General features: G+C 36.2%; 1 protein-coding gene and 1 long non-coding RNA gene across 42 annotated transcripts in view; one reads left to right on the top strand and one right to left on the bottom strand.

Moving 5' to 3' along the window:
* MAP2 (microtubule associated protein 2) overlaps nucleotides 1-27,913 on the top strand; it is a 308,431-nt gene that overhangs the window by 270,667 nt on the left and 9,851 nt on the right. For 8 of the 41 annotated variants that reach the window (XM_017343070.3, XM_017343068.3, XM_051849188.2 and 5 more), the window contains 8 exons: nucleotides 537-782; nucleotides 2,475-6,221; nucleotides 6,399-6,605; nucleotides 6,781-6,915; nucleotides 9,744-9,805; nucleotides 12,962-13,132; nucleotides 14,065-14,209; nucleotides 18,579-18,919. In XM_017343070.3, the coding sequence (XP_017198559.2) occupies nucleotides 537-782; nucleotides 2,475-6,221; nucleotides 6,399-6,605; nucleotides 6,781-6,915; nucleotides 9,744-9,805; nucleotides 12,962-13,132; nucleotides 14,065-14,209; nucleotides 18,579-18,919 (5,054 nt within the window). The remainder of the gene's footprint in view (nucleotides 1-536; nucleotides 783-2,474; nucleotides 6,222-6,398; nucleotides 6,606-6,780; nucleotides 6,916-9,743; nucleotides 9,806-12,961; nucleotides 13,133-14,064; nucleotides 14,210-18,578; nucleotides 18,920-27,913) is intronic. The other 33 variants (XM_008259081.4, XM_008259080.4, XM_070070277.1 and 30 more) reach the window with 22 other exon arrangements.
* On the bottom strand, nucleotides 9,805-27,777 carry LOC103348869 (uncharacterized). The gene is made up of 2 exons (XR_517136.4): nucleotides 27,639-27,777; nucleotides 9,805-10,025 (listed from the first exon to the last, which is right to left on the bottom strand). It is a non-coding gene; the product is annotated as an uncharacterized lncRNA (long non-coding RNA).

Genomic DNA, 27,913 nt, shown 5'->3' with positions numbered 1-27,913 from the left:
ATTATTTTGAAATGAGATATTTTTTATTCCCAAAGTGTCTTCAGTGAAATTTGCATATTTTAAAGCAATCAAGAATTCTTATGTAGGGATTTCCTGCGTTGGAGAAAACAGCACATGTCTAACCAATTTAAAAGGTTTTTTTTCAGTACATCTATACATCTAACTTTTCACAACCATCTGTTACCCAGCAGCACTTATTTCCAGCAAGCTTTCCATATGCGTGCAACTTACTGCCATTTCCACTAAGGGTAACCAATCAATAAAACCCTTTCAGCTCTTAAATTTTAAAATAAATAGCCTTTTAATGAGATTTTAAAAGGTACCACTATTACCAGATTGCACAGCATAATTCTCCAACCAGTGCAAAATGCATATTGCATTAGAATTCAATTTGCCCATCCAAACAGTAAAAGCGAATACACGCATAGTCCTTGTGAGGTGGTTCTATCAGAGCTGAAAGTGTTCCTTGAATAATATTTCTGTCCTTTTGTGTATTGTTGTGTGGTCATGATGTCAACATCTTTTTCATCCCTAAGAAGAAGAAACGCTAGAGTATCCGGTGCCTGAGGAAGAGAAACCTGCCGCTCTTCCTGAGAAAGAGTGTGGGGCTGCTAAGTCCTCAGACCAACCCCAAGGCCTCAGTGAGGGCCCAGTGGAGTCTAGTGCGAAGGCCCAAATAGTTCCTGAAGAGAGTTCCCCGACAGGGGCACTGCATGAGCAAAGTGTGAAAGAGGTCACCGAGGTGTCTCCAGAACTAAAAACCCCTTCCTCTGCCAGGGAAGGTGTGTCTTTCTCAGGATCTGCATGTGTTCTGTTGCAAATGATTTCTCCAGTGGCTTTCCAACGCTGTGTCATCGCTGGGTCTTCTCATTATCCCAAGACCCCTGTTTCAGGCTTCCTGAGTGTGTGTGCTTGTGCAGGTGCCGTGTGGCAGCATGGTTTTCTGCTGCTGCAGCTGATTTCCTGGATTTCTTTGCCATGATACAATACGCTTTGCAGCCAGGCTGATAATGCTATGTGAGCTTTTATTTATTTTTTTACCCTTCCCCCCTCATCTCAAATGTTTGCCAGTCACATTGCTAATACATGTATATTTTTGTTTTTATTTTGGGAGCAGCAACTCATATGCTTTTCTTTACAAATGTGGAGTTGGATTTTGGCAAATAGAGGCTTAAATGGTAGAATGTTTTGTTTGCAACCGCAATGTGTTATTTTTTATGCTTCAATGAATACTGGTTTGGTTTCCTTAAGAGTTCCTGCTAATGCTCTCATATCATTTTCTCTCCGCGGCAGCGAATCCCTTTGATCACCTCCATACCTCTTGAGTTTCCATTCATCTAACCTATGTCAGAAGTTCACAAGATATTTCTTTTCTATTGTTACAACAGGATACACAAACATAAAAGGTAATGATGGCCCATGCACTTGCTCTACGAGAGATGGCTGAATTTTATTATTTATCCCCAACGCTTAATCCAGATGGCTACACATGGCTCTAATGACCACAATGAAATACCCTGGGCCTTGAAACACAAGTGAGACTCTAATGCTCTTTGGATTGGTGAATAAAAAGTGTGTTCATTTCTGTGAAGCATCGCTACAGCCAGCACTGCTCAGTGCTTCACCAGCTGGTCATGTTCCAGCGAGTGAGGTTATAACCAAGAGGCAGAAGATACTTCATAGTTAAGTCTTTAGAGAATAATGCTATTTGCATGCTTTTGCAATATTAATAGTAAAATTCAGAGTTTTCTCACATCCATCATACAGACTAAGCAATGATTAGGAATTAAGAATTTTGAAGGTATGATAGAAATTTTTTTCAATTCCTCTATCATCTCAAATAATTTTGATAGCAAATATTTACTTGTTTCATTGAAATTTAATCTCAGATGACTTATAAAAATTTTTGGTAACAACTTATCAGGGCTCCCAAAATTGGTCCTGGCATTTGTTGATCAAATTAACTGAAATTGTTAATATTTCTATCATTACTAATTATTTGGCCTTCTACTGATGGCCTGCCAATCCATTTTCAAATGAGCATGTCTATTACCAAAAAGAAATTCAGTAGAAACCAATCCTTATTATTAGTCCTTAAGAATAGTCTTTTGTACCCTAACCTTAGGTACTTAACTCAGTTTGGATTAATTTATAAATTTTTTCTATAAGAAGGCTCATTAATTTTTTCCACTGTAATACATATCATATAATCTTTAGAGCAGACCAAAGAACAAAAGGTATTCACAAGTATACTTTTCTTACTATTCCTGTACTCATTCATTTACAATGGGAGTCCATTTCACTTATAGAACGCACATAAGTCAGCCCTCACATTTCCATACTGGTTTTCAAAAGGATAGCATGCTTGCATGTTCCATAGTTTTTTTCTTTTTACCCTTTCATTCATCATTTTAAGCTTACTGCCTGAAAGCACTTGCCTATAATTTGTTTAAAAATCAACCCGATTACTTCAGATTTACTTACAGCCTTGAAGATGGATTTCCCTGGTCAGCAGGAACTGACTCCCTCTGCAGCTGAGCCTTTAGCCAAACAGGAAGAGGAGTCAAAGAAGCAAAGTAAGCCTGGTGAAGACTTTCAACATGCTGCCTTAGTTTCTCAGCCTGAGACAACCAAAATTTCCCCTGATACAAAAGACGTCCAAGGCACAGAGGAAGAAAAAGCTCCTCCTGCTCTGTTTGGGCACACTGTTGGCGACAGCCTGGAAGACACGAAACAGAAGACAGAACCAAGCCTGGTAGTTCCTGACATTGGCCTCCATGCAGTACCCTCAGCCCCAAAAGAACAAAAGGACTGGTTCATTGAAATGCCAACTGAAGCCAAAAAGGATGAGTGGGGTTTAGTTGCTCCAGTATCTCCTGGCCCCCTGACACCCATGAGGGAAAAAGACGTACTTGAGGATATCCCCAAATGGGAAGGGAAACAATTTGATTCTCCCATGCCAAGTCCCTTTCAGGGTGGAAGCTTCACTCTTCCGTTAGATGTCATGAAGAATGAAATAATCACAGAAACACCACCCTTTGCCCCTGCCCTCTTACAGCCAGATGACAAAAAATATCTGCCAGAAACCAGTGGCCCCTCTGCTGCCAAAGATAGCACTAAAGTGGAAGAATCCCATAAGGATGAACCCAAAAAAGAGGCAGAAGCACCAGGCTCAGAAGCAATTACCTTACCCAAAGATGACCATGTTCCAGCTGTGGAAGAAAATGTCATGGTAAAAGTCTTAGGGGAAGAAAAGGGAGCCATCATTCAAGAGAGTGTGCAGAAAAAAGAGATTTCTACCCCCAGTGGACAGGAACCTACCATTACGGAAAAGGAACCTCAGCTAATGCTTGAAGAAAAAACTCTTTCTGACAAAGATGCTGTGCCAAAAGAGAGTGAACCTCCAAAACTCGGAGATGAAGAGACGAGCATAATTCAGACTTCCACAGAGGACACATTATCTAAGGAAGAACAGAAAGGTCAGGAGCCTTCCACGGCTATGTTAAAACAGGACTCATTCCCTGTCAATTTGGAGCAACCAGTTACAGATTCAATTGTAACCTCTAAGATCTCAGAGAAAGTCGTGACCGAACCAGCCACGCTAAATGAAAAAAGTGTAACCCAGGAACTACCGGAAGAGAAAGTTGCTGACAAAGATAAGATGGAAGGAGTTGGGGCTGCAAAATCAGCTGAATTGGACTTGCCATTTTATGAAGATAAATCAGGAATGTCCAAGTACTTTGAAACATCTGCTTTGAAAGAAGAAGTGACTAAAAGCATTCAGTTGAGCAGTGACTACTATGAACTCAGTGACACAAGAGAAAGCGCCCGTGAGTCTATTGACGCTGTATCTCCTACACACAAAAATGGTGACAAGGAACTTCAGGCAGGAAAAGAATCCCAACCCAGTGTTCCAGCCCAAGAAGCAGGGTACAGTACTCTTGCACAGACTTACCAGTCTGATCTACCTGAAGAACCCAGTTCTCCTCAAGAGAGAATGTTCACTATTGATCCAAAAGTGTATGGAGAGAAACGAGATCTTCACAGTAAGAATAAGGACGACCTGACACTTAGCAGGAGTTTAGGACTTGGTGGTAGGTCTGCAATAGAACAAAGAAGCATGTCAATCAATTTGCCCATGTCATGCCTGGATTCCATAGCCCTTGGATTTAACTTTGGTCGGGGGCATGATCTTTCTCCTCTGGCTTCTGACATTCTAACCAACACTAGTGGAAGTATGGATGAAGGGGACGATTACCTTCCAGCCACCACACCTGCACTGGAGAAGGCCCCTTGCTTCCCAGTTGAAAGCAAAGAGGAAGAAAAGCCGATACAGGAAGAAAAAGCTGCCAGAGAGGAAAATACTCAAATTGAGACAACCTCTGAGTCATTGTCCCTAGCCAAAGAGTATTATAAAAATGGTACCGTCATGGCCCCTGACCTACCTGAAATGCTGGATCTGGCAGGCACAAGGTCAAGATTAGCTTCTGTGAGTGCAGATGCTGAGGTTGCCAGAAGGAAATCAGTCCCATCGGAGACAGTAGTTGAGGAAAGCAGCACTGGCTTGCCACCTGTGATGGATGAAAACCATGTCATTGTAAAAACAGACAGTCAGCTTGAAGATCTGGGCTACTGTGTGTTCAATAAATACACAGTTCCTCTCCCATCACCTGTTCAAGACAGTGAGAATGTATCAGGGGACAGTGGTGCCTTTTATGAAGGCACTGATGACAAAGTTCGAAGAGATTTGGCCACAGACCTTTCATTGATTGAAGTAAAGCTGGCAGCTGCCGGGAGAGTCAAAGACGAGTTGGGTGCTGAGAAAGAATCCTCCTCTCCACTTATCTCTGGTGACAAGTCTGGACTGGGTAGGGAGTATGACCAGGAGAGGAAAGCTAATGATAAGCTTGATACTGTACTAGAAAAGGGTGAAGAACATGTTGATTCCAAAGAACATGCCAAGGAAACAGAAGAGGCTGATGATAAAGTTGAAACAATTGGATTAGCAGTGAGCTATGAACAAGCTCCAGCCAAAGAACTGACAACATCAAAAGAAGCACCATCTGAGAAAGCAGAGAAAGTTCTTAGTTCAGTGCCAGAGGTAGCCGAGGTAGAACCATCCAAACAAGCTGAGCAAGAACTGGATTTTCCTGCCAAGAAAGGTGACCAGGGTCAACTGGATGTTCAGATCAGTGATTTTGGACAAATGGCTGCAGGGCTACACCTAGATGCTGGAAAGGCAGCAGAGGTTAAACTCGAAGCTACCCAGGACATGACCCCCTCATCCAAAACACCTCAGGAGGCAGATGCATTTATGGGTGCTGAGCCTGGCCACATGAAAGAAGGTGCCAAAGTGAATGAGACAGAAGTCAAAGAGAAGGTGGCCAAACCTGACTTGGTGCATCAGGAGGCTGTGGACAAAGAGGAGTCCTATGAATCTAGTGGTGAGCATGAAAGCCTCACCATGGAGTCCTTGAAACCCGAAGAAGGCAAGAAGGAAACATCTCCAGAGTCATCTCTAATCCAAGACGAGATTGCCATCAAATTGTCAGTGGAAATACCTTGCCCACCTGCTGTTTCAGAGGGTGATTTAGCCACAGATGAGAGAGCTGAGGTCCAGATGGAATCTATTCAGCTGCCAAAAGAAGAAAGCAAGGAGACCCCAGATATATCCATCACACCCTCAGATGTTACAGAGCCAGTGCCTGAAGCAGTTGTGTCCAAACCAGCAGAGGCACCAGGTGAGGAGGAAGAGATAGAAGCCCGGGGAGAATATGATAAACTGCTCTTCCGCTCAGACACCCTTCAGATTGCTGACCTGGGCGTCCCAGGTGTCAAGGAAGAATTTGTGGAGACTTGCCCTGGTGAACACAAAGGAGTGATTGAATCTGTTGTGACCATCGAGGATGATTTCATCACCGTCGTGCAAACCACAACTGATGAAGGGGAGTCAGGGTCGCACAGTGTGCGATTTGCAGCCCTAGAGCAGCCTGAGATGGAAAGGAGACCATCCCCTCACGATGAAGAAGAGCTTGAAGTTGAAGTGGCAGCTGAAGCCCAGGCAGAACCCAGGGATGGCTCCCCAGAGGCTCCCGCTTCCCCTGAGAGAGAGGAGGTTGCACTGTCAGAATATAAGACAGAAACCTATGATGATTACAAAGATGAGACCACCATCGACGACTCCATCATGGACGCTGACAGCCTCTGGGTTGACACTCAAGGTGTGCATTATTATTTTTTTCATCAAACCCAATAATCTAATGGGAATTTTTTTCACTTTAAACATTTTTAAATGTCCCTTTATCTATTTTGCATTTTGTTAACGATGCAGAGGATGTTGTACATTGGTTACTAATGCTTTCGTTGTTGTTGTTGTGATGATTTGCTTTGATCCACAGATGATGATAGAAGCATCATGACAGAACAGTTAGAAACTATTCCTAAAGAGGAGAAAGCTGAAAAGGAAGCTCGGAGACCATCTCTCGAGAAACATAGAAAAGAAAAGCCTTTTAAAACCGGGAGAGGCAGAATTTCCACTCCTGAAAGAAAAATAGCTAAAAAGGAACCTAGCACAGTCTCCAGAGATGAAGTGAGAAGGAAAAAAGGTTCATTTAACAATCACTTCTTTAAAAATGTTTTTGAAATAATTCAGTATTATTCTTTTATAGAAGAAACTGCCTAACAGTGGTAACTAATTATCTATGAAATTTTGTTCAGTTTTGATCCAAGTGTTTTATTTTTTTTCCTGATGGTATGCTTTTTGTGTTTTCTTATTCATAGCAGTTTATAAGAAGGCTGAACTTGCTAAAAAAACAGAAGTTCAGGCCCACTCTCCTTCCAGGAAATTCATTTTAAAACCTGCTATCAAATATACTAGACCAACTCATCTCTCCTGTGTTAAGCGGAAAACGACAGGTGACTTGTTCAATTCTGCAATGTGGCTGGCAAACATAGACATGTTTTTTTTGTTGTTGTTTTTTTAATCTCATTACCGTAGAAGCTTCCTCATTTTGTTTTTCTTCCAAGAATCTCAGAAGTCACGAACAGTTTTGCTATTAAGTGTCTTGTATCATTATTCTTGTTTTTCCCTCCCTGCAGAAGAGGTCATGACCATCTGTTTCTTTGTCATGCTCAGACATAACAGTGCGTGATTGTATCTTGGCATTGTGCTCTAGTGTCACGTTCTGGGGAGTCCTATTTTCATTCTGTGTGTTGGGTTAGACGATGGCGATGAATTTAACCCTGGTATGCATTCTCATTATTTTGCTTCTTTATCTCCCTCATGCTTAAGTCCATACATATTTGTCCTACTTTCTACATTGTTACTGCCAAATCTGTTACTGATGTTGATGACATTACTGAAAAGCAAGAATGTGCAGTGATTTAGAGATTGAAGATGAGAAGTGAACCTGGAATAAAACTGTGGTTAGCAAAATTAACTTTGCTTTAAGTGAAAAAACAAAAACAAGGAAACTTAAATGATCTGGTAATCTCATCAGATTTTCATGTACCCAAAACTAGCCTGGATTCCATTCTTCCAACCACATCTCTTTGCTGATATTTTGTCGAGATTTTCTTAAATGTGTTGAATCCAAACTACTAAATTTCCAATATAATTCAGTATTCAAAATTCTAAGGTAAAATTTCTCCCTCCATGTAAGGAACTTAGTTGGAAATAAATTAAGAGCTTTTCTATTTTTCTGCCTACTTATTTCTCATTCTTCTCCAAATACACAGTTTTACTAAGTTTTAAATGGTGGAACAAAGCATAATACTCATAATAAAAACCCACTCAATTAACTATAAAGCAAATTTATTTCAAAACTTTAGTGCACAAATGTAGATTTTATATGTGTATGTAAACTAGGGTAATCTTCATTTACAATGTATTTTTAGTATTAGGTGGCATTCTTGTAGTCTACAAATTATCAGAAAGGAATATTTTCCTTTCCAGGAATAGATAGTAAATGTTTCTATGTAGCTCTTTGGATGATCTTAAATGTTAAGAGCACACAAACCTTAATGAGAGGAAAATCAAGGTAATTGGTGGTTTTGTGATAGCTACTAAAAAGTTCAAGTGTTTTGTGTTTGTGGTCACATAGTAATCATATCATTTGCTTTCCTTCAAGAACAGAAGTCTAAAGCAGGATTTGAAACTGTTTTTGTAAATACACATTGACAAAAATTCAGGGCCAGGACTGTCTCTAAGAGTTAACAATAACACAACATCTCTAAATCTTATATCATGTCATAATTATCTCATTTTCTCAGGTTTTTAGCCTATTGAATTAGAAATTTCTAGTTAAACAACTCTTGGGCAGGCAGAATTTCTTGGTTTGGACATAAAAATTCTGTATCCTACCTGAAAGGAGGAAAGATTTTATCAGGATTTTAGAATTTCAGAGAAAATGTGAAATAGTTTAGTAAAGTGTCTGCATATCATCAGTATTCAATTTACCAATGCTGAAAATAAATTAACTTTTAAATTCATCTTTTTAAGGAAATTTAAGATCTTTGGGCTAATTAAGATCCTCCTTTATTTTAGTTAAATTTTAAGATAACTACCAGAAAGTGTGAAACAAAAATAGGTATCATTGGTTTGCAGCAAAGTATGTATTTCACAGGAATTTGAGATATGTTATAAAAGCAATTAGAAAACATAGTTTTCACTGCTTCTTTAAAAAAAATCAGTTCTAGAATCTGTGACTAATCCTAAATAGCCTAAAGCATATAGTGGAGAGTTATTATTTTTGGTGGAGCCACTGATGACAAAAGAAACCTTTTTGGAACTCATTTAGGAGGTTTATACGGATAAGTACCTCTTTTTGAAGTTTTATCCCTTAGGAAAAAATAAAATGGAAGAAGGAAGTGACAGACAAGCTTGAGTATTTTCTAAGCATAATTTCCAGATGCAAAGTGTTTTTCAAAATACAAAGGATTGTCTTTAATCATGAGATGAGGCAGGTAAGTCAGCAAAAAAATATGCTCACTAGAGAAAATGGGAGTTTCACGTTGAAACCTGAATATCAAACAGAAAAAAGAGAAACAACAGTAACAGATGTGGTAATAATTTCATATGGGAAGTGCATGTGTAGAATACGTCCTATATTTACTGAACTTAAAATTCCTCTCGTGTTATCTGCCCTTGACAAGTTATTTTTTCTTCCCTTCTCTTCTAATGTACTACATTCTCACATCAAATAAATGTGTCTTTCGCATTGTGAAATGCAGGGATGCCAAGGGAAAGGGTTGCTGATCATGACAGTTTAGCATGTAAAATACAGAAATATCTGTGCGTATGCCAGTGGCTTCTAGAGCAAGAAGAGGGTTTGGAAATCTCTGTGAATGTTCTTCTATATCATACAAACCCTGGAAACAAATCAGCTCACTTTTCATGAAATTCTACAGCATTCTCATTGCTAGTCTGTATCTTCCATTCTAAATAATTGACCTTTTTGTAAGAGTGATTCAAAGGTACCTTGGTAATCAGAAGAAAATTATTTGGTGTGCTTACCTTTGCTTGGTAGACCCTGGGTTATGTTAGTTAGCACACACTATAGTTGGAGCCACATGCTATGTCATTGTTATTCAGGTTTCTTCCCTTACTTAATTTGCATCTCAAAATAAGTGGAATTTTGCTTTGCATTGGCCTATTGACACAGCAGAATATCCAAAAGGTATTAAAAAATACATATATATGGTTTTAGCAACTAAATCTGGGGTTGTTTGTGTCTTTCCCACAGCAGCAGGTGGCGAATCAACTCAGGCTCCCAGTGTATTTAAACAGGCAAAGGACAAAGTCTCTGTGAGTAAAATAAGCTTTTATTGTTCTTCATTTGAAGTTCATTTTGGTAATTACTTGCAGTGTCTCCATAACTTTAGATGTCATTTAGATCTTAATTATTTTCTCTTAAATGTCATTTTTAATTGTTCACTCAGCCAGAATAATTCTTGGTGGCATCCAGGCATGTACTTGTGTCTTCTGGACAGACATGTGATGGTAGTGAGGATTCAGTTGGGCTTCCCTTTATTAGTAAAACAAAACAAAACAAAACAAAACAAAAATGCATCAGCACAATGATTTGCTGAAACTAGGGAAGCCCAATTTATTTGCTTGCAATAGAAGACAGTTAAACTATTATCATTAACATTGATTGTATTTTAAAATACATTTTCATTGTTTACAATGAGAATATGACCAAATCAAACAATATAGACAAGCAAAAAGAAGTAAAAATAAATTTTATCCTTTTTCTAAAAATAATTATAGTTGCCAATTTGATGTAAAATCTCTGTTACACAGGTTGTTATAACAGATTGTTATAGATTTAACAATAAAAACAGAAACACTATATATTAATTATTTAATTAAAGAGTAAGCATATTTCCATGCCATTAAATACCTTTTATAGCATTTTAGTGACCACAGAACATTGCATTTTATTCATTGACAATGATATACATAATCAATTTTCTGTTACTTGACATGCAAACTATTTGTGTTGTTAGTCTGACAATAATTAAAATGTTAGTCTGATTTTTGTGGTTAAGTTTGTGAATGTATCCAAATGCATTTCTGTAGGATAATTTCATACTGATGGACTTACTGTTTCAAGAGGATGTTCATAGTTCAAGTTTTTTGCTACATTTTGCCAAATTGCTTTCCAGAAAGCTTCTACTTACTTATCCATACATCCTGCAGTTGTATATATTTTTTACCAGATATTTACATATTTTGTGAGTAGTATCTCTTTACCCTCTATTTCTAATGGAGAATTATTGAGCTGTGATGGTGAAGAGTAGGGCTGTGAAACAGACATTGTTGAATCTTGAATATGTATTAGCTATATGATCTTTTCCTGCCTATATCTTAAGTGTACAAAAACAAAGGGAGTAGAGATTCCTGTATCATATGTTAGAATAATTTTATAAAACAGTAAGCAGCATAATGTCTAGAACATAATATTCCCTCAACAAATAGCAGTAGTTGCTAGTTATAATTTTTGATACAATTGGAAAGGTAGAAGTTTTCAGAAGCAGATATGGAAAAAAGTGGAAGATTTTTTTTTTCTGTTTAGGAAAAGAACTTTTAAGTGAACATCTTTTTATAAACATTCAAGGAGTTTTCAGTCCCCTCAGTCATGAAGAAATTCAGTAGGATCAGCATTTACTGTTTACACTTGGGAAAAGAACAGCATACATTATCTGACACAAAACTAAGTGTTTTGCCTTGCAAATGCCCATCTTGTCAGTCCAAAGAAGATAGATAAATCCATCAACATTCAGTCTGACCTTCTCTTATTTATCATCCTCTTTTCTCCTTCATAATATCTCCTAAATTTGTATATATGAAATGCATGAAGTTTATATCCCTTAAATAAAATGTTAAAAAATCAATCTCATCTAGAAATAAATAAATAAATAAATAAATAAATAAATGTTTTCTATAACTAGGCCTCAAATATACCTTGTTGTAAAGTTTTAAAAATGGGAACAAGTATGAGTTATATTTACACCTTTAAAACTATGTTTCTTAGAGGAACAATTCCAACAGACTAAAGATATAGCATCATTGTAAGACCTGTGGGTTAAGTAGCAATCTTAAACATAGAATTCATATAGATATTTTATCCATATTCTGAATAAATAAAAGAACCATATAAAAATCATTAAAAACCCCATAATATATTCAGTATGCACCACCTTTTAAACTAACAAGAGAATTTTTGCTAATTGCCTTTTGTAATATTCTTCCTATCTTAAAGGCCTATTTTATTTTAAAAAGAACAATGGTTTTTGTTGGGAACACATCTTGAACAGTGGAATTAATGTTGAGCCTTGCATTATTACAATCTCTGATAGTTTAGTGATTTCAGTTACATCAAGAGCACCTGTAAATAGTTTGTTCTTCCCAAAGAGTTGGCTGACTATTACACCAAATCTCACTGACTCCTCAGATAAGGAATCATTAGGGAGCTTATTTTCCCTGTCTTCCAGAAGGCACAGAACCAGGACTGACTTTAATATTTAATTCAAAGTAAATTCATAGAAACTAATATGTATTAGGAATTTTTGTAACTGATATAAATGTACAATGGGAATTGCTTCCACAAACTTCCTGTAATTGGATCCTCAGAACAACCCAAGCCTATTGCAGAGAGAACAAGGACATCTTGAACCTGTGTTATTTTCCTGAGCAAATTCACTTCAGAAGCAAGGGGGCTACCTCAATGACCTTACTCACTCAGAATAATCCACAGCAAAGAGGTGTGCTCCCTTTTTGTCCTACTTTATGTCAAAACTCTATCCTGGGATTTTTAATACTAGGAAATTTTTTCTACCCAGAAAAGGTGTCTCTTGCCCCGCTTCACCTGGTTAATTATAGCATTTCTGCTTTCAGTCATGTCTTCTGCTTTTCTGAGAAAATTTATGAACTTGTAGATTCTTGAATCAAACCATACACACTTACTTCAGTCTCAGAGTTTCAGAAATCAATCCCTCCATACATAAGCAATGTTCTTTCTTCCACCCACCCAGCTACCCATTCACCTACCATTTATTATACATTTCATCTATTTTTTTCTCTATTAATTACAAAGTACATGACAATCACACCATTTGGAAATAACATAGAATAAGTAGTAGATAACTATTCTGGGCTGATGAATATAAAATACTTTAATATTATTTTTGGTTTTACATATATATAGATATATGTAAATATTTTATGTATAATAGCAGATATTTTTATATAAATACTGCTAACTCCAGCTAACAAAGACTGTTTAAAGAAAATTTCTTGTTCTCACAAAAATATGCATCTGTTATCAGTGGTAATAACCATTTATCAAGTGTTGCTAAAGGTAGACATTTAATTTCTTGAGTGTTTACATTTCTTTGTTGTTTGCCTTTTACTTCATAGTTTGGTTTATTTTGTGCTTTTGTTTTCTTTCATGGCAAGACTTCTACCTTGTCAAAGATTCCTGCTTTTCAGGGTAGCGCAAAGTCCCCAAGATGCAGCTCAGCCTGCCCTAGTAGGACTAAAAAGGCTGCATGTTCTGACAGTTTTTGCATGCATCCCACCTCAGCAGTCTGCACAGAGTGTTTGCCACACTCAGAATCAGGGAACAAGGTAAGACAGCAGGGCAATAGAAGTTGCAGAAAGGAATATAAATTGGGAGAAGGTTTTCAGACACAATTCAAGAAATGTATGTAAGTAAACACTTTAACTTCTAAAGTGTTTGACATATAAATAATATAGACTATTAAAATAAATAAAGTTTAGCTAGATAAACAGCTTACCAGGTAAAATAAATGCATAGAAAACCCCCTCCTCTAAATATACTATTGTTTAATTTGTTATGTATTTATCTTATAAAGTTGCAAATACAAACTAACAAAACATAATATGTTCCAGTGTACATATCATGATGTATGTAATAGATAATATTATATAGTCTAATAATAACACATTATATTTATATAATATAATGGACAACATACGCTCAATAGCAGACCAATCAGGTATTAATACCAGCTCTGCCACCTACCTACTCAGTGATCTTAAAAAGATTACATCGACTCTTTAGAACTGTTTTCTCACCGGTAAAATGCACATAATATTTTGTAGCGAGAATGAAATCATCAATGGAGCTTCTGTCGCCTAACAACAAACTATACTATGTGGTACCAGTCATTGTTATGAATGTTATGTATACCATGCCTTATTGCCTGTTCTTTCGGATTAACAAATTATTGTGCTGATGAGGATTTTTTAGTAAAATTCACTGAAGATTGCTTGAGTAAATTTATGTTGCTTATATTATCATTTAGAACTGGAACTTCACAATTATCAGAACTCCAAAACAAAATATGTTTAGAAAATTTCCAGGCAAATATTAATATTTCATAAGTTAAGAAGTAGAAACCTGTGAAATATGAATATTAAAAATTAGTTTATTAGCACATTTATTAGTTTATTAGCGATTAGTTTAATAGCCAGAGGAATGTAATTACTTTGTATAATTATTCATATAACCCAATGCCTTTGTTTTCCTGGATCAGGATGGAGTAACCAGGAGCCCAGAAAAGCGCTCTTCTCTCCCAAGACCATCCTCCATTCTCCCTCCTCGCCGAGGTGTGTCAGGAGACAGAGATGAGAATTCTTTCTCTCTCAACAGTTCTATCTCTTCAGCCCGACGGACCACCAGTAGGTTCATTTTGGTTTGGCTTTCTTTTTAATACATTTTTAAAAATCTTTTAAAATGGAATAGAGTCTAGTATATCCTTGTATTTTACACTTTTAAAATAAAACATGCATTCTGATCGATTGTATTTGTCCTGATCATTAGGAATTTCAGACTAGAGATGGTTCAAAATGCCTTTTTCAAGACAGTGTGGTAGGGGAACGAGAACATATCACCTTTATTGTCTATTAAATAAGATGGAGATAATATAATTTTTCTAAGATTGTATTTTCTCCTTTATTACAAATTTAGAACAAAAAAGAATATTCTAAAATAATTAATAGGTAAAACCAATAGAGGTATCTTTAAAATATACAACTATATATGCTTAAAACTTAGGAGAATGTCAAGTCCTATAGTCTAATTGGAAAGTCAGTAATCAAAACCTAGCATCCCACTCATTCATTAGGAATTTGCATTTCAAATGAGCTGTAAACATAGCATATTCTGTGCAATAGCTTCAATTTCCTTTGATTGATGGCTTATAATGAACTGATTGGCAATTACAGCAGTTTATGTAAAGTTCCAATCACTACACACTTATATGTTGGTTTGCTATTAAAATTATTTATTGAAGTATGGATTCAAGTTATCTCCTAAGTATTTTTATTACAACAAAAATAGCTACCATTTATTGAGTACATGGAGATGCAAAACTCTTTAGATTACACCCAAGTTAATTAACAATGCTGATAGATAGGTTTAACGACTTGTTCTGATGAGAAAACTGACCTTAAAGGGAGGGTAATTTGTCCAGAGCTACACAGCTGGTAAATTGTTGAATTTGGTTTTCAGCCTAATGAAAACTTCATAACCTATGCTCTCAAAGTCCTTTCTACATTTATTTAAAATAAATAGTCCTGAGCAAATCTTCTGTAGAATCATTTGGTAAACAGTATCTCTATCATTTACAAACTATTATAAAATGGTAAAAATTGCTATGACTATCATTTTATAGTTGGTCTCATCATTTATTTAAAAATATTTAATAATAAATTGTCTACTTAAAATGTGAATATTATGCATTTCACTTAAACAGTGTTTTTGCCTACCATGAATGTGTTTATTAGAACAGTTGTGCCCAACACCATTTACTTTTATGAAGAATAAGCATCCTTTGAAATCTATGTGAGGAACACTTTGAAATTACTCTTACTTTTTTCTTCCATAGCAAAAAATAAACTATACAGTGAACTAGCAGGGAAATCATTTAAGAGTTGGTGATCTCTAGGGAAGAGACTTTAACTTCTAATATCAGGAACTGGAATTGGACATCAGCAATAACCTTAAGGGTGATGAGACAGGACAAAGTCATCAAGAGCTCCCAGAGGAATACTGGATTTATGTTTGAATGTGTTGCTATGGAAGCAAAATAGCACTTGCTCCATTATCCTCTATTTCAAGCCCTGATAGTGTATCTGTGTATGAATGCTTTTTAAAATGTTCAGAGCCAATGTTTTTGACATTCTAACTTATATTCTTAAGTATATTGCATTGTATTATTTGAGAATAAGCTTAACTGATACTCTGATAATCTATCTTTACATAATAATCCCTAAAGCATAAAACAATTCAAAGAGCATGCAATTTACCTACTTCTTTCTGCCTACCTAACTGCACACAGAAGATTCCGCTGTTTTGTATAGCTATTGGAAATATTTGAAGAAAATGATGCTAAGGAGGAAGCTCATTTAGCCCTAGAGAAGGGAACAAAGTTGTCATTCCGAATTTGATAAGATAAATAAGAGCACAGTTCAATAAAGTAACTCCTAAATATTTTATAAATTATTTTAGTACTTTAGATTTAATCCCTTCAATTTCAGAACAAATAGGAAATACAGAGTTATCTTCTTGACAACTAGAGCATAATTCATTATAATAAGAAATGGATCATGTGTATTGAACAGCAGTGTGAAGGCCTTAATAGCTAAGATTTATCTTCATTCTTCAGAAATAACATGAAGCCTTCTTTTACGGTTCAGAAACTTAAAGCTATTTTCTGTAAATGAATTTTACTTAAGAAAAAATTGTTTCTTAAAGTAAATATTGTTATTCACTAGGCAAGTGTTTGTCCTAGTGGTTATAGCATCAGTTAGGATACCCACAACTCACAGCAGAATATCTAGGTTCAATACCCAGCTCTGGTTCCTGACTCCATCTTCTGGCTAATATGCACACTGCGCACCCTAGGAGAGAGTGGTGAAGGCTCAAGTAGTTGTTTCTCTGCCATCCATGTGGGAGAACTGCATTGAGTCTCCCTGTCTCATCCTGGCCCAATACTGGCATTTTTGGGCATTTGGAGAGAGGACCCCTTCTCAAATAAAAGTAAATAAATATTTTTTAAAAGTTATTATTCATATCTAAAGTATTGCTTCATTTCAGTCTCCATAGTATAAAAAAACACCTCAGCAAATTCTGAATCCAATTCATTGCATTGTGCACCTTCATGTTCAACCCCCATGAAAACTACCAGAGCTAGGTATGGTGGCAAAAAATACAGAGGAAATCCATCTTCGGAGATTATCTGAATTATTCAAAGCTGGTTGAGACACAATTAACATTTGAGAAGGAAATGTGATTTCTGAGAGATTTTTCAGAAGGACCTAATGCTAGATGGAAACTTGCCTTAAAAACAGTCCATAAGCAAACAGGGGAAGTGAGTTGTGAAAAGCCAAATCAGATATGGTTTTACATCATCCTGGTTTTGAAATATCACTTGTGGAAAGCCATAAAGCTCACAGAATGCACATTAACTTATCACTTTAGTCTTCTCATAGTCCATTTCACATTATCAGTTGAAGAGTCTGTCAACACTGTGTCCTTGTGTTAAAAGACCAAAAGGACACAGGGAAACATTCACTTGTTACATGAAAACCCTGGGCTAAAGGAGGAAGTAAAAATTGTTTTATGCTTCTCCAAGAGATTGGCCCTAAACCAATGAATAAATTCATATTGTCTTAGATGGCAATTATCTATGAAGCTTTCTTGAGTAAACTCTTTGTAAATATTTCATCAAAAAATTAAATGTCTCCTCAGGAAGAACTTTCTACTCTGATGATTAATTGTGTTAGATGAACTATCAGATCCCTTTTACCTCAAAGATTTTGAAATTGAGTTATATCTTAATCCTCTATAAAATTTCAGAAAATTCATTGATTTTTTGAAGGTATCCTACTCAGCAGAAAAACAGAATAAAAATCATACCTTACCTATAAAACATATTATAAATTAGAGTGCTTTAAATATAAATTCATAGAATATAAATATTTGACTTATAATTTAGCAACATCTAGGTAAATGAGCCTCATTGTGCTCATTTCTTAATTAGGAATGATAAAAGCTGCACCTAACTAATGTGTATGTGTGTTTAGTTGCCGATTGATAGTCACAAAAATTGTTTGAAACCTGCTTGGTATTGTTCTCTTATTTAATATACTTTTTCTTTCAGAAAAGCACTTGAAATGGCATGCAAAACACAATCCCAAGCATGATGTGAAAGAAACATAGTATAGGAAAATAGTGGGGAAGAAGTTAAATAGTAAAATGACACTGAGCTAAATTTGAACAAATAAATGCCTTTCAGAAGACCCTGTCAGTAAAGGATTATTGATTTGACATCAAACTAATGATAAAAGCAGCAGAGAAAGCATAATCAGGTGCAAGCTACACTGTGAATATAAGAGAAAAATCAACATTTTTTAGTATGAGGCACTAAGTTTCCTTACAAAGGGAATACATAATATAGTAGAAATATATCTGACACCTTTCATACACGTTTGCAACTCGTGCTCACTAAGCTGGAGGAAGAATATTGGAGCACAATTCAATACCTTTTACACAGGTCAAAACTATATGATCTAAAAACACGATCCTGCATAGTACAAGTATGTTTGCTTGGATCTCAGAATCAATTCACTACATAGGGAAATGAATGGTGTGCAGACTCCTCAATAAATGCGAGTCCATGTGTGTGTACAACATTAAGTATAGACTTTTTCTTCCAAATAAGGCAAATCCATATGCTTAAATGATTGTAGAAGTAGAAATTGTTTTTGACACATTCATAATGAGAATTATGGAGAATAAGGCAGGAAATATCAAGTTTTGTCCTAGAGTTGATAGCAACACATGTTCAAAAGATCGTCACCAGGTTATGAACTGAAGGAGAAGAGGCTCTCACTGTTTCTGAGCACTTTTCTGATACTTCAGAAGTATTTCTAAATGCTTTAGAAATCGGGCGTATTATGAGGATTAGCAATCTTTGGGAAGAGGAATACTTGAGAAAAACTTCCTGATAGGTGAAAACAATTGTGGTCTTGTTTGTTAATACAGGGTCAGAGCCAATACGCAGGGCAGGAAAAAGTGGCACCTCAACACCCACTACCCCTGGATCAACTGCCATCACCCCTGGCACTCCGCCAAGTTATTCTTCACGTACTCCAGGCACTCCTGGAACCCCCAGCTATCCCAGGACCCCTCATACACCCGGAACTCCCAAATCTGCTATCTTGGTGCCCAGTGAGAAGAAAGTCGCCATCATACGTACTCCTCCAAAATCTCCCGCTACTCCCAAGCAGCTTCGGCTTATTAACCAACCACTGCCAGACCTGAAGAATGTCAAGTCCAAAATTGGATCGACAGATAACATCAAATATCAGCCCAAAGGGGGACAGGTAAGAACTCCACAAACATATATATGCTGCCAGAAATAAAGCCCATGGATTACGTTGTCTTCCTCATAATACGAGCTAGCAGTTCTTAAAATGAAAATAAGGTGTTAGAGTCACAGCTTATAATTCATTGTCAAGAGTGTGGGTGTTATCAGAAGAAACAAGTCTATACAGTACAGCGAAAAATTGCATGACTTATACATTCTTTCTGGTTATTATTGGGCAAAAATGGATTTAAACATATAGAAGAATCTTCTAGTTGATTGCCTAACATCATTATAACTCTGTTGCTTTGTGAATTTTACCTTAGGAGAATGAAGTTACACTTCTGATACAAATTTTCTATTTTAGATCCTGACCTTGAGCTCATTTGAGTTTTACCTTCTCCCTTCTTCCCCAAGGATTTCCCATGACATCTTCTACAATTTCTTCATGTCCCCTCCCAAATCATAAAGCCTTTTATTTTCATTCTTAATATTCTTTGCCCCTCTTTTTCTTATACTTCCTGTTGCTGATTGCTGGTATCCCTCCTTCATGCCAGGGAATATCTGTCTCTCTATTCCTACTCATTGTTGACACCAAAATTCACAATTGGTTTCTTTGCTGTCTCATTATGATTCTATTCACCAAAACCCAGGACATTAAGAAAAAGCGAAAAACAGAGTAGGAAGGGAGAGATCAGTGTGCCTTTTTTGGAACAACTATAGCATCCCATAATAATATAATCACACAAAAATGCCTTTTCATAGATAAACATTACCAAAAAATGTGAGCAGTAAGATACTTCTTAAAGCAAAAATAATTCAAATTCAACTAAAGTTAGGCCTGTCCTTTGAAAAGTCATCTTACAGGGTGTTTTTCTCAAATTCAGGAAATGTTCTTTTTCTACAGTTGCTAAGCTTGAAATTTTTTTAAGGTTTATTTATTTATTTGAAAGGCAGAGTAATAGAGAGAAGAAGAGACAGAAAGGGAGAGAATTTTCCATCCACTGGTCCACTCCCGAAATGGTCACAGTAGCCAGAATAGGGCCAGCCAAAGCTGGGAGCCAGGAGCTTCATCCAGGTCTCCCTGTGGGTGAAAGAGTCCAAGCACGTGGACAGTCCTCTGCTGCTTTCTCAGGCGCATTAGCAAGAGGTGGATCAGAAGTGGAGCAGCCAGGACCTTAACTGGTGTCCACATGAGATGCTGGCATCTCAGGCAGCAGCTTAACCCACTGTGCCACAACACCAGCTCCTAAACTGGAGATTTGGATGAGAGTTTTAGATTTCCTTCTTTATAGAATAACTGAACAAAAATTTACGTTAGACCTTTTTAGAAATTATCTGAATGACATGCTATAGACCTTCAGTAATCTGATCAAGCATCCATATGGTTTTCTTTTGTAAACTGATTATGCTAGGATATATGAATGATCAATGGCCAACCCAGAATCACTGAAAAGGACAGAACAATAGCTGTAGTTTCTGCAGGAGCCAAGTTTCATAAGAGATAAGTGTTCTCTTGGTATGAGAAAAGTATTCATATAATTCTAGTTAATAAAGATTGGAGTAAATTTGAAAAATGTAACTAATTAAATGTGCAGAGGCTCGATTGTAGAAAAAATTTGGTATGTTTACATCACACAGAAATGATTTTATTTTGAATCTTCATTATTGCTATTTTACAGTTTGACCACTAAGAATTGTAAGTGAGAGGGGAACTTGTAATAAAAAAAATTGTCTTGGGAATTCATCAACGTCCCAAGTTGAAGACTTTATTATTTTCCCCCTTATTTGGACATTTATTGCTCTTGTGGATACATAGGTTTTATGCTTACAGCTGTTATCTCTTCTGTTAAAGTCCAATTTTCTGTTAGCAGAGGTGGTCAATTCGGTGGTTCAGTTTGGAAAGGCAAATCAACAACTAATGGAATAATAGATAAGCTAGCAAAGATATGAAGAGCTTTACAAAAAGCAGTGAAGTTAATTTTTTCAGCTAAGGTGTAAATTCATTCTATTGGAAAGAACATATGGAATCATGGATTCACTATGTATAGTGAATGTGGATTATTTAACTCATAGCATCATTAAAACTGTCATATTCAATGTGTTAATTTGAAGCTATCTCAATGTAGTTACCTCTCTAATCTACATTAAATCTAAATTTTAGATTAATAATGTTATATTTTTAAGAACATAGCTGCTTGGATTAAACAAAAGTAGGAAAATAATTTTTCTAAACACATAGCATGAAAAATGGGAACAACTTGAGAAGTGATGCTTCTAATGTTTGAAAGTATGAGTCTGACATTTTATAGGCACTTTGATTTATGTGGAATGCTTTTATCTGTTTTGGCAAGTTTCTTCTTTTTTTCCCCATTAATTCCCCATTAACCTTATGAAGAGCAGTATAAAAAGCACTAGTTATATACTCTTGTAATATACTTAAAGTTATAAATGAGGCTGCTTCACAGAGGGTTTCATTTCCAGCTGTTGGTGTAGGGTGCTTAGTTAGATGGTGACCTCTACAAAACCCTGTCTGTGTCTTTGATTTACAGCCTTATGAATGATGTGTCTTGCTTCATTCATGGCTCCAGTCAACCATTTTCAGGTCCTCGAGAATGGTGGCATCTTAAAGCAAGTCACCCCTGTTCAAGGAAGAGCAGTATTCTTCTACATAAAGAGCCTTGTAGAATTTGTAAGCTTATTACCTCCTAACTTGGTGTTGCCATAGCATCTTTTATTTTTTTAAATTTAGATTAATCCTATAGACTAGTCTCTATGAAGTGAATTAATGTATTCTAGAAATAAAGCAGTCTAGCTTTTCTCTCTGAGTTCTGTATGGACCCAGTGAACTAAAGGATGGAAATCAGAGATATTTATCTCCAAATTCAAACCTCACATTTTCATAGAATAAGAAAGAGAAGTCTGCACATTACTATATACTGCACATAAAATTTCTAATGCCCTTCAATGACTGAGCAAAAGTCAGAGTCTATAATTTGTATTTAATGAAAAATTAGTCACTATCTGTAAAGTATATAATTTTATTGCCTTCTTTTTGTTGTTTGCTTTACCTTTTGTTTCATAACATGAAAATGGTCATTTTACTTAATAGTGTCACTTATGCAAAGTTTTTTATTACATCAGCGTTGAAATTTGAAGCTTCTAAACTTTAATATTTTGGACATAATTAATGCAAAACTGTTATTCAAGTAGTATATTATTGAAACATATATTACTAATGCAATGTTATGTTGCATTTAATCACATTTTTGCTATATGTTACATCTGACAGGTTATTTTTAAAATCAGTTCTCAAAGTTTTAAAACAGATTCAGCTTAGCTAACTTTTAAATTACTATAGGTGATATTAAGTACCAATTATGAAATCCTAATTCTAATATTAGCATCAACATCTAAAAAATACATGGAGACTTATCTTCTATTTCATTGACAATTTCAGAAACTCAGTTTTATAGTTGCTTAATAATTTATTCAACAAGGTTTTATTGTGCACCTACAATGTACCATGCTATATTCTAAGTCCTAGGACTAAAAATAAACAAAACTTCCTGAAACACTTACTTAATTTTAATGGAAAAGGTAAAGTAAAAAATGATAGAAGAAAAACATATAGAAAAGTGCTAAACAAAAAGGAAAAATAGACAAGGTAGAAGCTTAGGATGTTGAAGGGGCATTTCTGAGTGTGGCTAGAAAAGGAATGAGAGGTCATATTTGGATAGAAACTCCAAGGAAGTGAAGGAGTGATCTGTGTGGAAAAGTGGGGAAAGCAGCAAGAACCATACATGTAAAGGTGCTGATGTAGAAGTGGATCTAGCACATTCTAGGAACAGTAAGGGTCTCAGTGTGAGTGTTTAGCAGAATGTTCACACTACATTTTTAATCTTATTACATCTATTCAAATACTAGCACCTTAATATTGCTACACCAAAGCCTAGGAATCATGTTTTTATCTCCCTTTCCCTTGCTTCATATTCTGGCTATCTTTAAGTACTATGGTTTTGTGTCCTGGATAGCTCTTAAATCTTCCCATTTCCCTCAGACTAGATCACTCCCCTTGTGCGTGCAAGATATGTTATCTCTTGCTGATGATTGCAATTGATGTTAACTTGACTCTCTGCATTTGATATGCTCTGTTCTATAGTCAAAACCTATCATCTCTCTAATTAATCTCCTTGTAGTGTTGTATAATGTCTGTCTTGCCCTTCCTACTTTACGGTAAGTTCCATGAACTCAGGGACGAGATCTATCTTGTTTCAAAGTCCTCTACATAATAGGTTCTCACTAAATATTTATTCAGTGAAATGAAAGAGTTACATAGGGGCCGGCGCCGTGGCTCACTTGGTTGATCCTCCGCCTGCAGTGCCAGCATCCCATGTGGGCACCAAGTTCTAGTCCCGGTTGCTCTTCTTCCAGTCCAGCTCTCTGCTGAGGGCCCGGGGAAGGCATTGGAGGATGGCCCAAGTGCTTGGACCCTGCACCTCCATGGGAGACCAGGAGGAAGTACCTGGCTCCTGGCTTCAGATTGGTGCAGCGCGCCAGCTGTGGAGACCATTTGCGGGCTGAACCAACGGAAGGAAGACTTTTCTCTGTCTCTCTCTCCCATTGTCTAACTCTGCTGTCAAAAAAAAAAAAAAAAAAAAAAAGAATGCTGGCTGCTACAAAAGTTCATAAAAATGCATATTATGAGTAAACATGCATTGATTTAAAATATTTTGCAGCAAAATAGAGTCATCTTTTAATTCCATATTTTTAAGATTTATTTATTTATTTGAAAGTCAGAGTTACACAGAGAGAGAAGGAGAGGCAGAGAGTCTTTCATCCACTAGTTCACTCCCTGATTGGCTGCAATGGCCTGAGCTACATTGATCTGAAGCCAGGAGCCAGGAGCTTCCTCCAGGTCTCCCCATATGGGTTCAGGGGCCCAAGGACTTGGGCCATCTTCTTCTGCTTTCCCAGGCCATAGCAGAGAGCTGGATTGGAAGTGAAGCAGCTGGGTCTCGAACTGGCACCCAAATGGGATGCCGGCAATGCAGGCAGCACCTTTACCCGGTATGCCACAACACCAGCCCCTTAATTCCATTTTCTCACAAACCTTTTGAAGCACTCTCAAATATGACAGAAAAGGGAGTATGAGAAAAATAAGGCATAATCTCTACAATCCAGGCAAAAAGCAGAATTTTTTTGTTTTCTTTCTTGTCATCTGCTAGTTGCTGTCACTTGTTTAAGTTCTTTCTACGCCATTTATTTCCATCTCCTTAGGGTTATAGTAAGTGCTAAATAAGAGGAATACTAAAATACCCTGTGAACTTTAAAATACTGTCAGTCGAGCTAGCATGACATGAGACTATGCAAGGGAATTCCTTGTATTGTATTGACAAAGTATTTTCTTTTCTTGGTACCAAAGTCATCATTATCTCAAAATGAAAGGACCCTAAGAGAGGGAACTCTGTCTTTAGGCTATAGAACCTTGATAACTATAACTTAAATCTCTTCTGCAGGATAATGACAAGTCTTGGAGCTAGAATCCATAAATATTAATTATACTATAATATGAGAAAATTACTAACTTTGGTTTACAAAGTTGAGACCTGTGGAGCCCTTTCTGCTTGCTGCTCATTCACAGGACAAGTAAGGTTCTGGGGAAAAGCCTTCAATTTTAGATTGTTTTCAGACAACAGAGCAGACTTTAAAAGTTACTTTCTCCACCATTTTCTAGAATTTCTTAACAATTTAAAGTAAAAAAAAAATAATGTCAAGAGATTGTAGTGTATGAATTTGAAAAAACTCATTATATGTTCGTCTTCATGAATCAAAGTCAATGTTGTGCTCATAACTTTCTTCCAGTTCCCAGCAGGAGACCATTTTATAAAGACTTATTAATCTGAAAGGCAGAGTTACAGAGAGAAAGAAAGGGAGAGACAGAGAAAGCTTCCATCTGCTGCATCCCTCCCAAATGACAACAGTGGCTGGGGCTGAAGCAGGCCAAAGCCAGGAGCCTGGAGCTTCATCTGGGTCTCCCACATGGGTGGCAGGGTCCCAAGCACTTGGGCCATCTTCTACTGCTTTCCCAGGTGTATTAGCAGGGAGCTAGACTGGAACTGTAGCACCCAGGACTTGAACCAGTGCCTTTTGGGTATCCTGGCATTGTAAGTGGTGGCTTAACCCACTGTGCTACAACAGTGGTCCTGAGAAACCATTAAAAAGTGCTTAGCATAAGTGTAATGGCTAAGCTCATTAATGTTGTTTCATTAGAGTCCTTTCCAAATTCTCTAGAACTGTCTATTCAGCTCAGGGTTTTCGGGTATAGTTTTTTCTGTGCCTTGTGGCACAGCCTATATATGAAAATTGGTTCCTCCTACTATCCTTTTCTTTTAGCTTTGTAAAATTGTGCATTTTGACAGAAACTATTATTTCTATTTAATTGTGTATTTAAATATATTGATTCTTTATATTAGATCTAAATAATTTTGAAAAAACTCTTGGTCAATGTCAGCAGGTTTAATTAACCATTCTGAATGGATTGTAATGTTTTTAGGCCCAAATGTAAATCAGTCAGAGTATAAAGTTGTTGACAGATGAATCTTGAAGAACTACTATGCCAGAGAACTTTGTCTTTAGGAATATCTGTTGTAGTAATATTTTCCTTTGAATATATCATTCCTGTTGACATTGCAGAAGTTACATAAATAATTTTCATTAAATTGAATGGTATGGAATGGAAAATATTTTGAGAGATGCAGAACAATGTTTTTGTAATACAAGGACACAAGTTTATTTTAAGTGATCCTGAGAAATGACTCAAACCCAAAACTGCAGCTTCATCCCCTGCAAAGTTAAGCAGTTATTTCAGTGTCACTGTCTACTACCCTTTCTTTGAGACAACCTCAGATGGAGGAAGAATGACATGTTATTGCAGCCGAGGCTTATACCTAGATGCCTTCTAGGGTCTTCAAAGAATCCAGACTGGTGGATTTGTAGTAACTCCATGCTGCAGCACCTTGAGCTGGCATGTAGGTTTTTGGATAATGAAATAAGCATCAGAGATTGTCAAGTTAAAAAAAATCAGAATTCCATTGCTTAAAAATTTCTAGTTGATATTAGAATGAATGCCTCTGGATTATAAATTATTTTGCTAAAAACTGTATTTGGGGGATGTATTTCCTTTCATTTTACATGTTCCATATTCAAAACTAACTTACAAGAGAGAGGTATCCTTGCTTGCAGCATATTCTGAATTTTTTCTTCCTACCCTTTTCTAGAATGACTGTATTTTAGGGGCAAAAATATTAGTTTCTCTAAAAGAATGATTAAACAGGAAAGAGAGATGAGAAGGAGAGGGAGAAATGGAGAGAGGAGAGAGAGAGAAACAGTGACAGTGGCAGACCTCTTTAAGTAAACCATCATGGTAAAAATCTAACTAGAGCCATACAAGGAATATACAGAAATTAACCACAATGTTCTTCTCTGGCATGATGGAAGAATAGCTAGAACTAGTAAAAATTAAAATAAAAATGACATAATCCTGCTTCAGTATTTTAGTTTTGCTCACCTATAGTTATATAACTCTCATAGTTATTCCAATATGGAAATATGTGAAGAATGCATATTCTTCTATTAATGCCTGTCAAAAGTCTGCTTCGAGTAACAGACCGAACAGACATAGGTTGAGCAAAACCACTATTGAAGTAGGTCACCTACTTTAACAGAAAAATCTGTGGCTCTCTGGAAAGTCTGGGGGAAGAGCAGCAGAAGTCAGGTTTAAGTTCTAGGGTTTAAAGATTCTAACTTGTCCTAGTGCTGAGAGTGTGATCCTCTAGATTGAAGCATTTGTTTTGAAAGTCATAAAAATTACCAAAAATTTGACCAAATGTTAAGATAAAAAAGATTTATATAACTGTATTTATAATTTCCATTTTGCAACAATTGAGATTTAACATTTGGCTTTGACTAAGTCACACTGTAAGTACTCTAATGGTCTCTAAATTATAATTTGGAGACTAACTAGGAAGCATTTATATCCCCAAAGATTAGTAAAATGACTCGTGTAAATTCTATTTTATTATCAAAATAGTTAGATACTCATAGAGATAATTTAGAATATTAATATTATAAATAATGGAAATTATTCTGAAAATAATTTATGAGATTGTAATATAATGGCAATAAAATATAATAGTCTTTTTTATTTAAAACTATTTACAGTTTATGTGAAACTCTTACAATATCTCTTTCTGTGATAGTTCCCTACCCTCTTTAAATTGGAAATTTTTTATGCCCTGAAGAGTAGCCCAGTCATCCTGTCTTCTGAATTCAAATTTCAACAATAGGTCCTTCCCCTGGGCTACTGTTGAGAGCTGGCAGTGACATTTCTCTGTAAGGGACAGGCTGTCTTGTCAATATTCGGTAGGTGCTGTGATTTAAGCTTTGCCTAGTTGAAAAAAAAACAGTCAGGAGTCAATGTCTTTTTGAATTTTTAATACTTTCTTGCAAATGCCACGATGTGTCAACATTTTTGGAAGTACTCATACATCTAGGATAAATTTACTTAGTTTTTTTTTTTTAATAAGAAGATAAACTGTCCTCTAAAGCATTGAAAATGTGATTTCTCTTTAGCTATGCGTGTTGGGAGGAAGATTAGTAGCCAAAATAAAGCAAGAACAACAAGAAAATAATTTTTAAAAGTTATAATAAAATTAAATCTTTATATGCATGCTTACCTTTCTAACCTTCCTTCCAAAATACACAAGGTTCAAAAGACACGTGGAAGAAATCTCTCAAGACTTAAGACTTTGTACAATACCTTACATCATAATAACGTCATTCCAGATTGGAATTTACTGTTGTCTTCAAGATGAATGCTTGCCTTCCTAGAAATATAAACAAAATACCCAACCCTAAATCTACCAGACTCAACCAAGGCCTGGACTACTTCCTTACAACTTAATACAAGTCAGCTAGACAACGGTTCTTGGTTTTCTTACCTCTACAGTTG

The sequence above is a fragment of the Oryctolagus cuniculus genome, chromosome 3 (genome assembly GCF_964237555.1).
Source record: "Oryctolagus cuniculus chromosome 3, mOryCun1.1, whole genome shotgun sequence".
Classification (NCBI taxonomy): domain Eukaryota; kingdom Metazoa; phylum Chordata; class Mammalia; order Lagomorpha; family Leporidae; genus Oryctolagus; species Oryctolagus cuniculus.
This window is presented reverse-complemented; position numbering and strand designations above follow the sequence as displayed.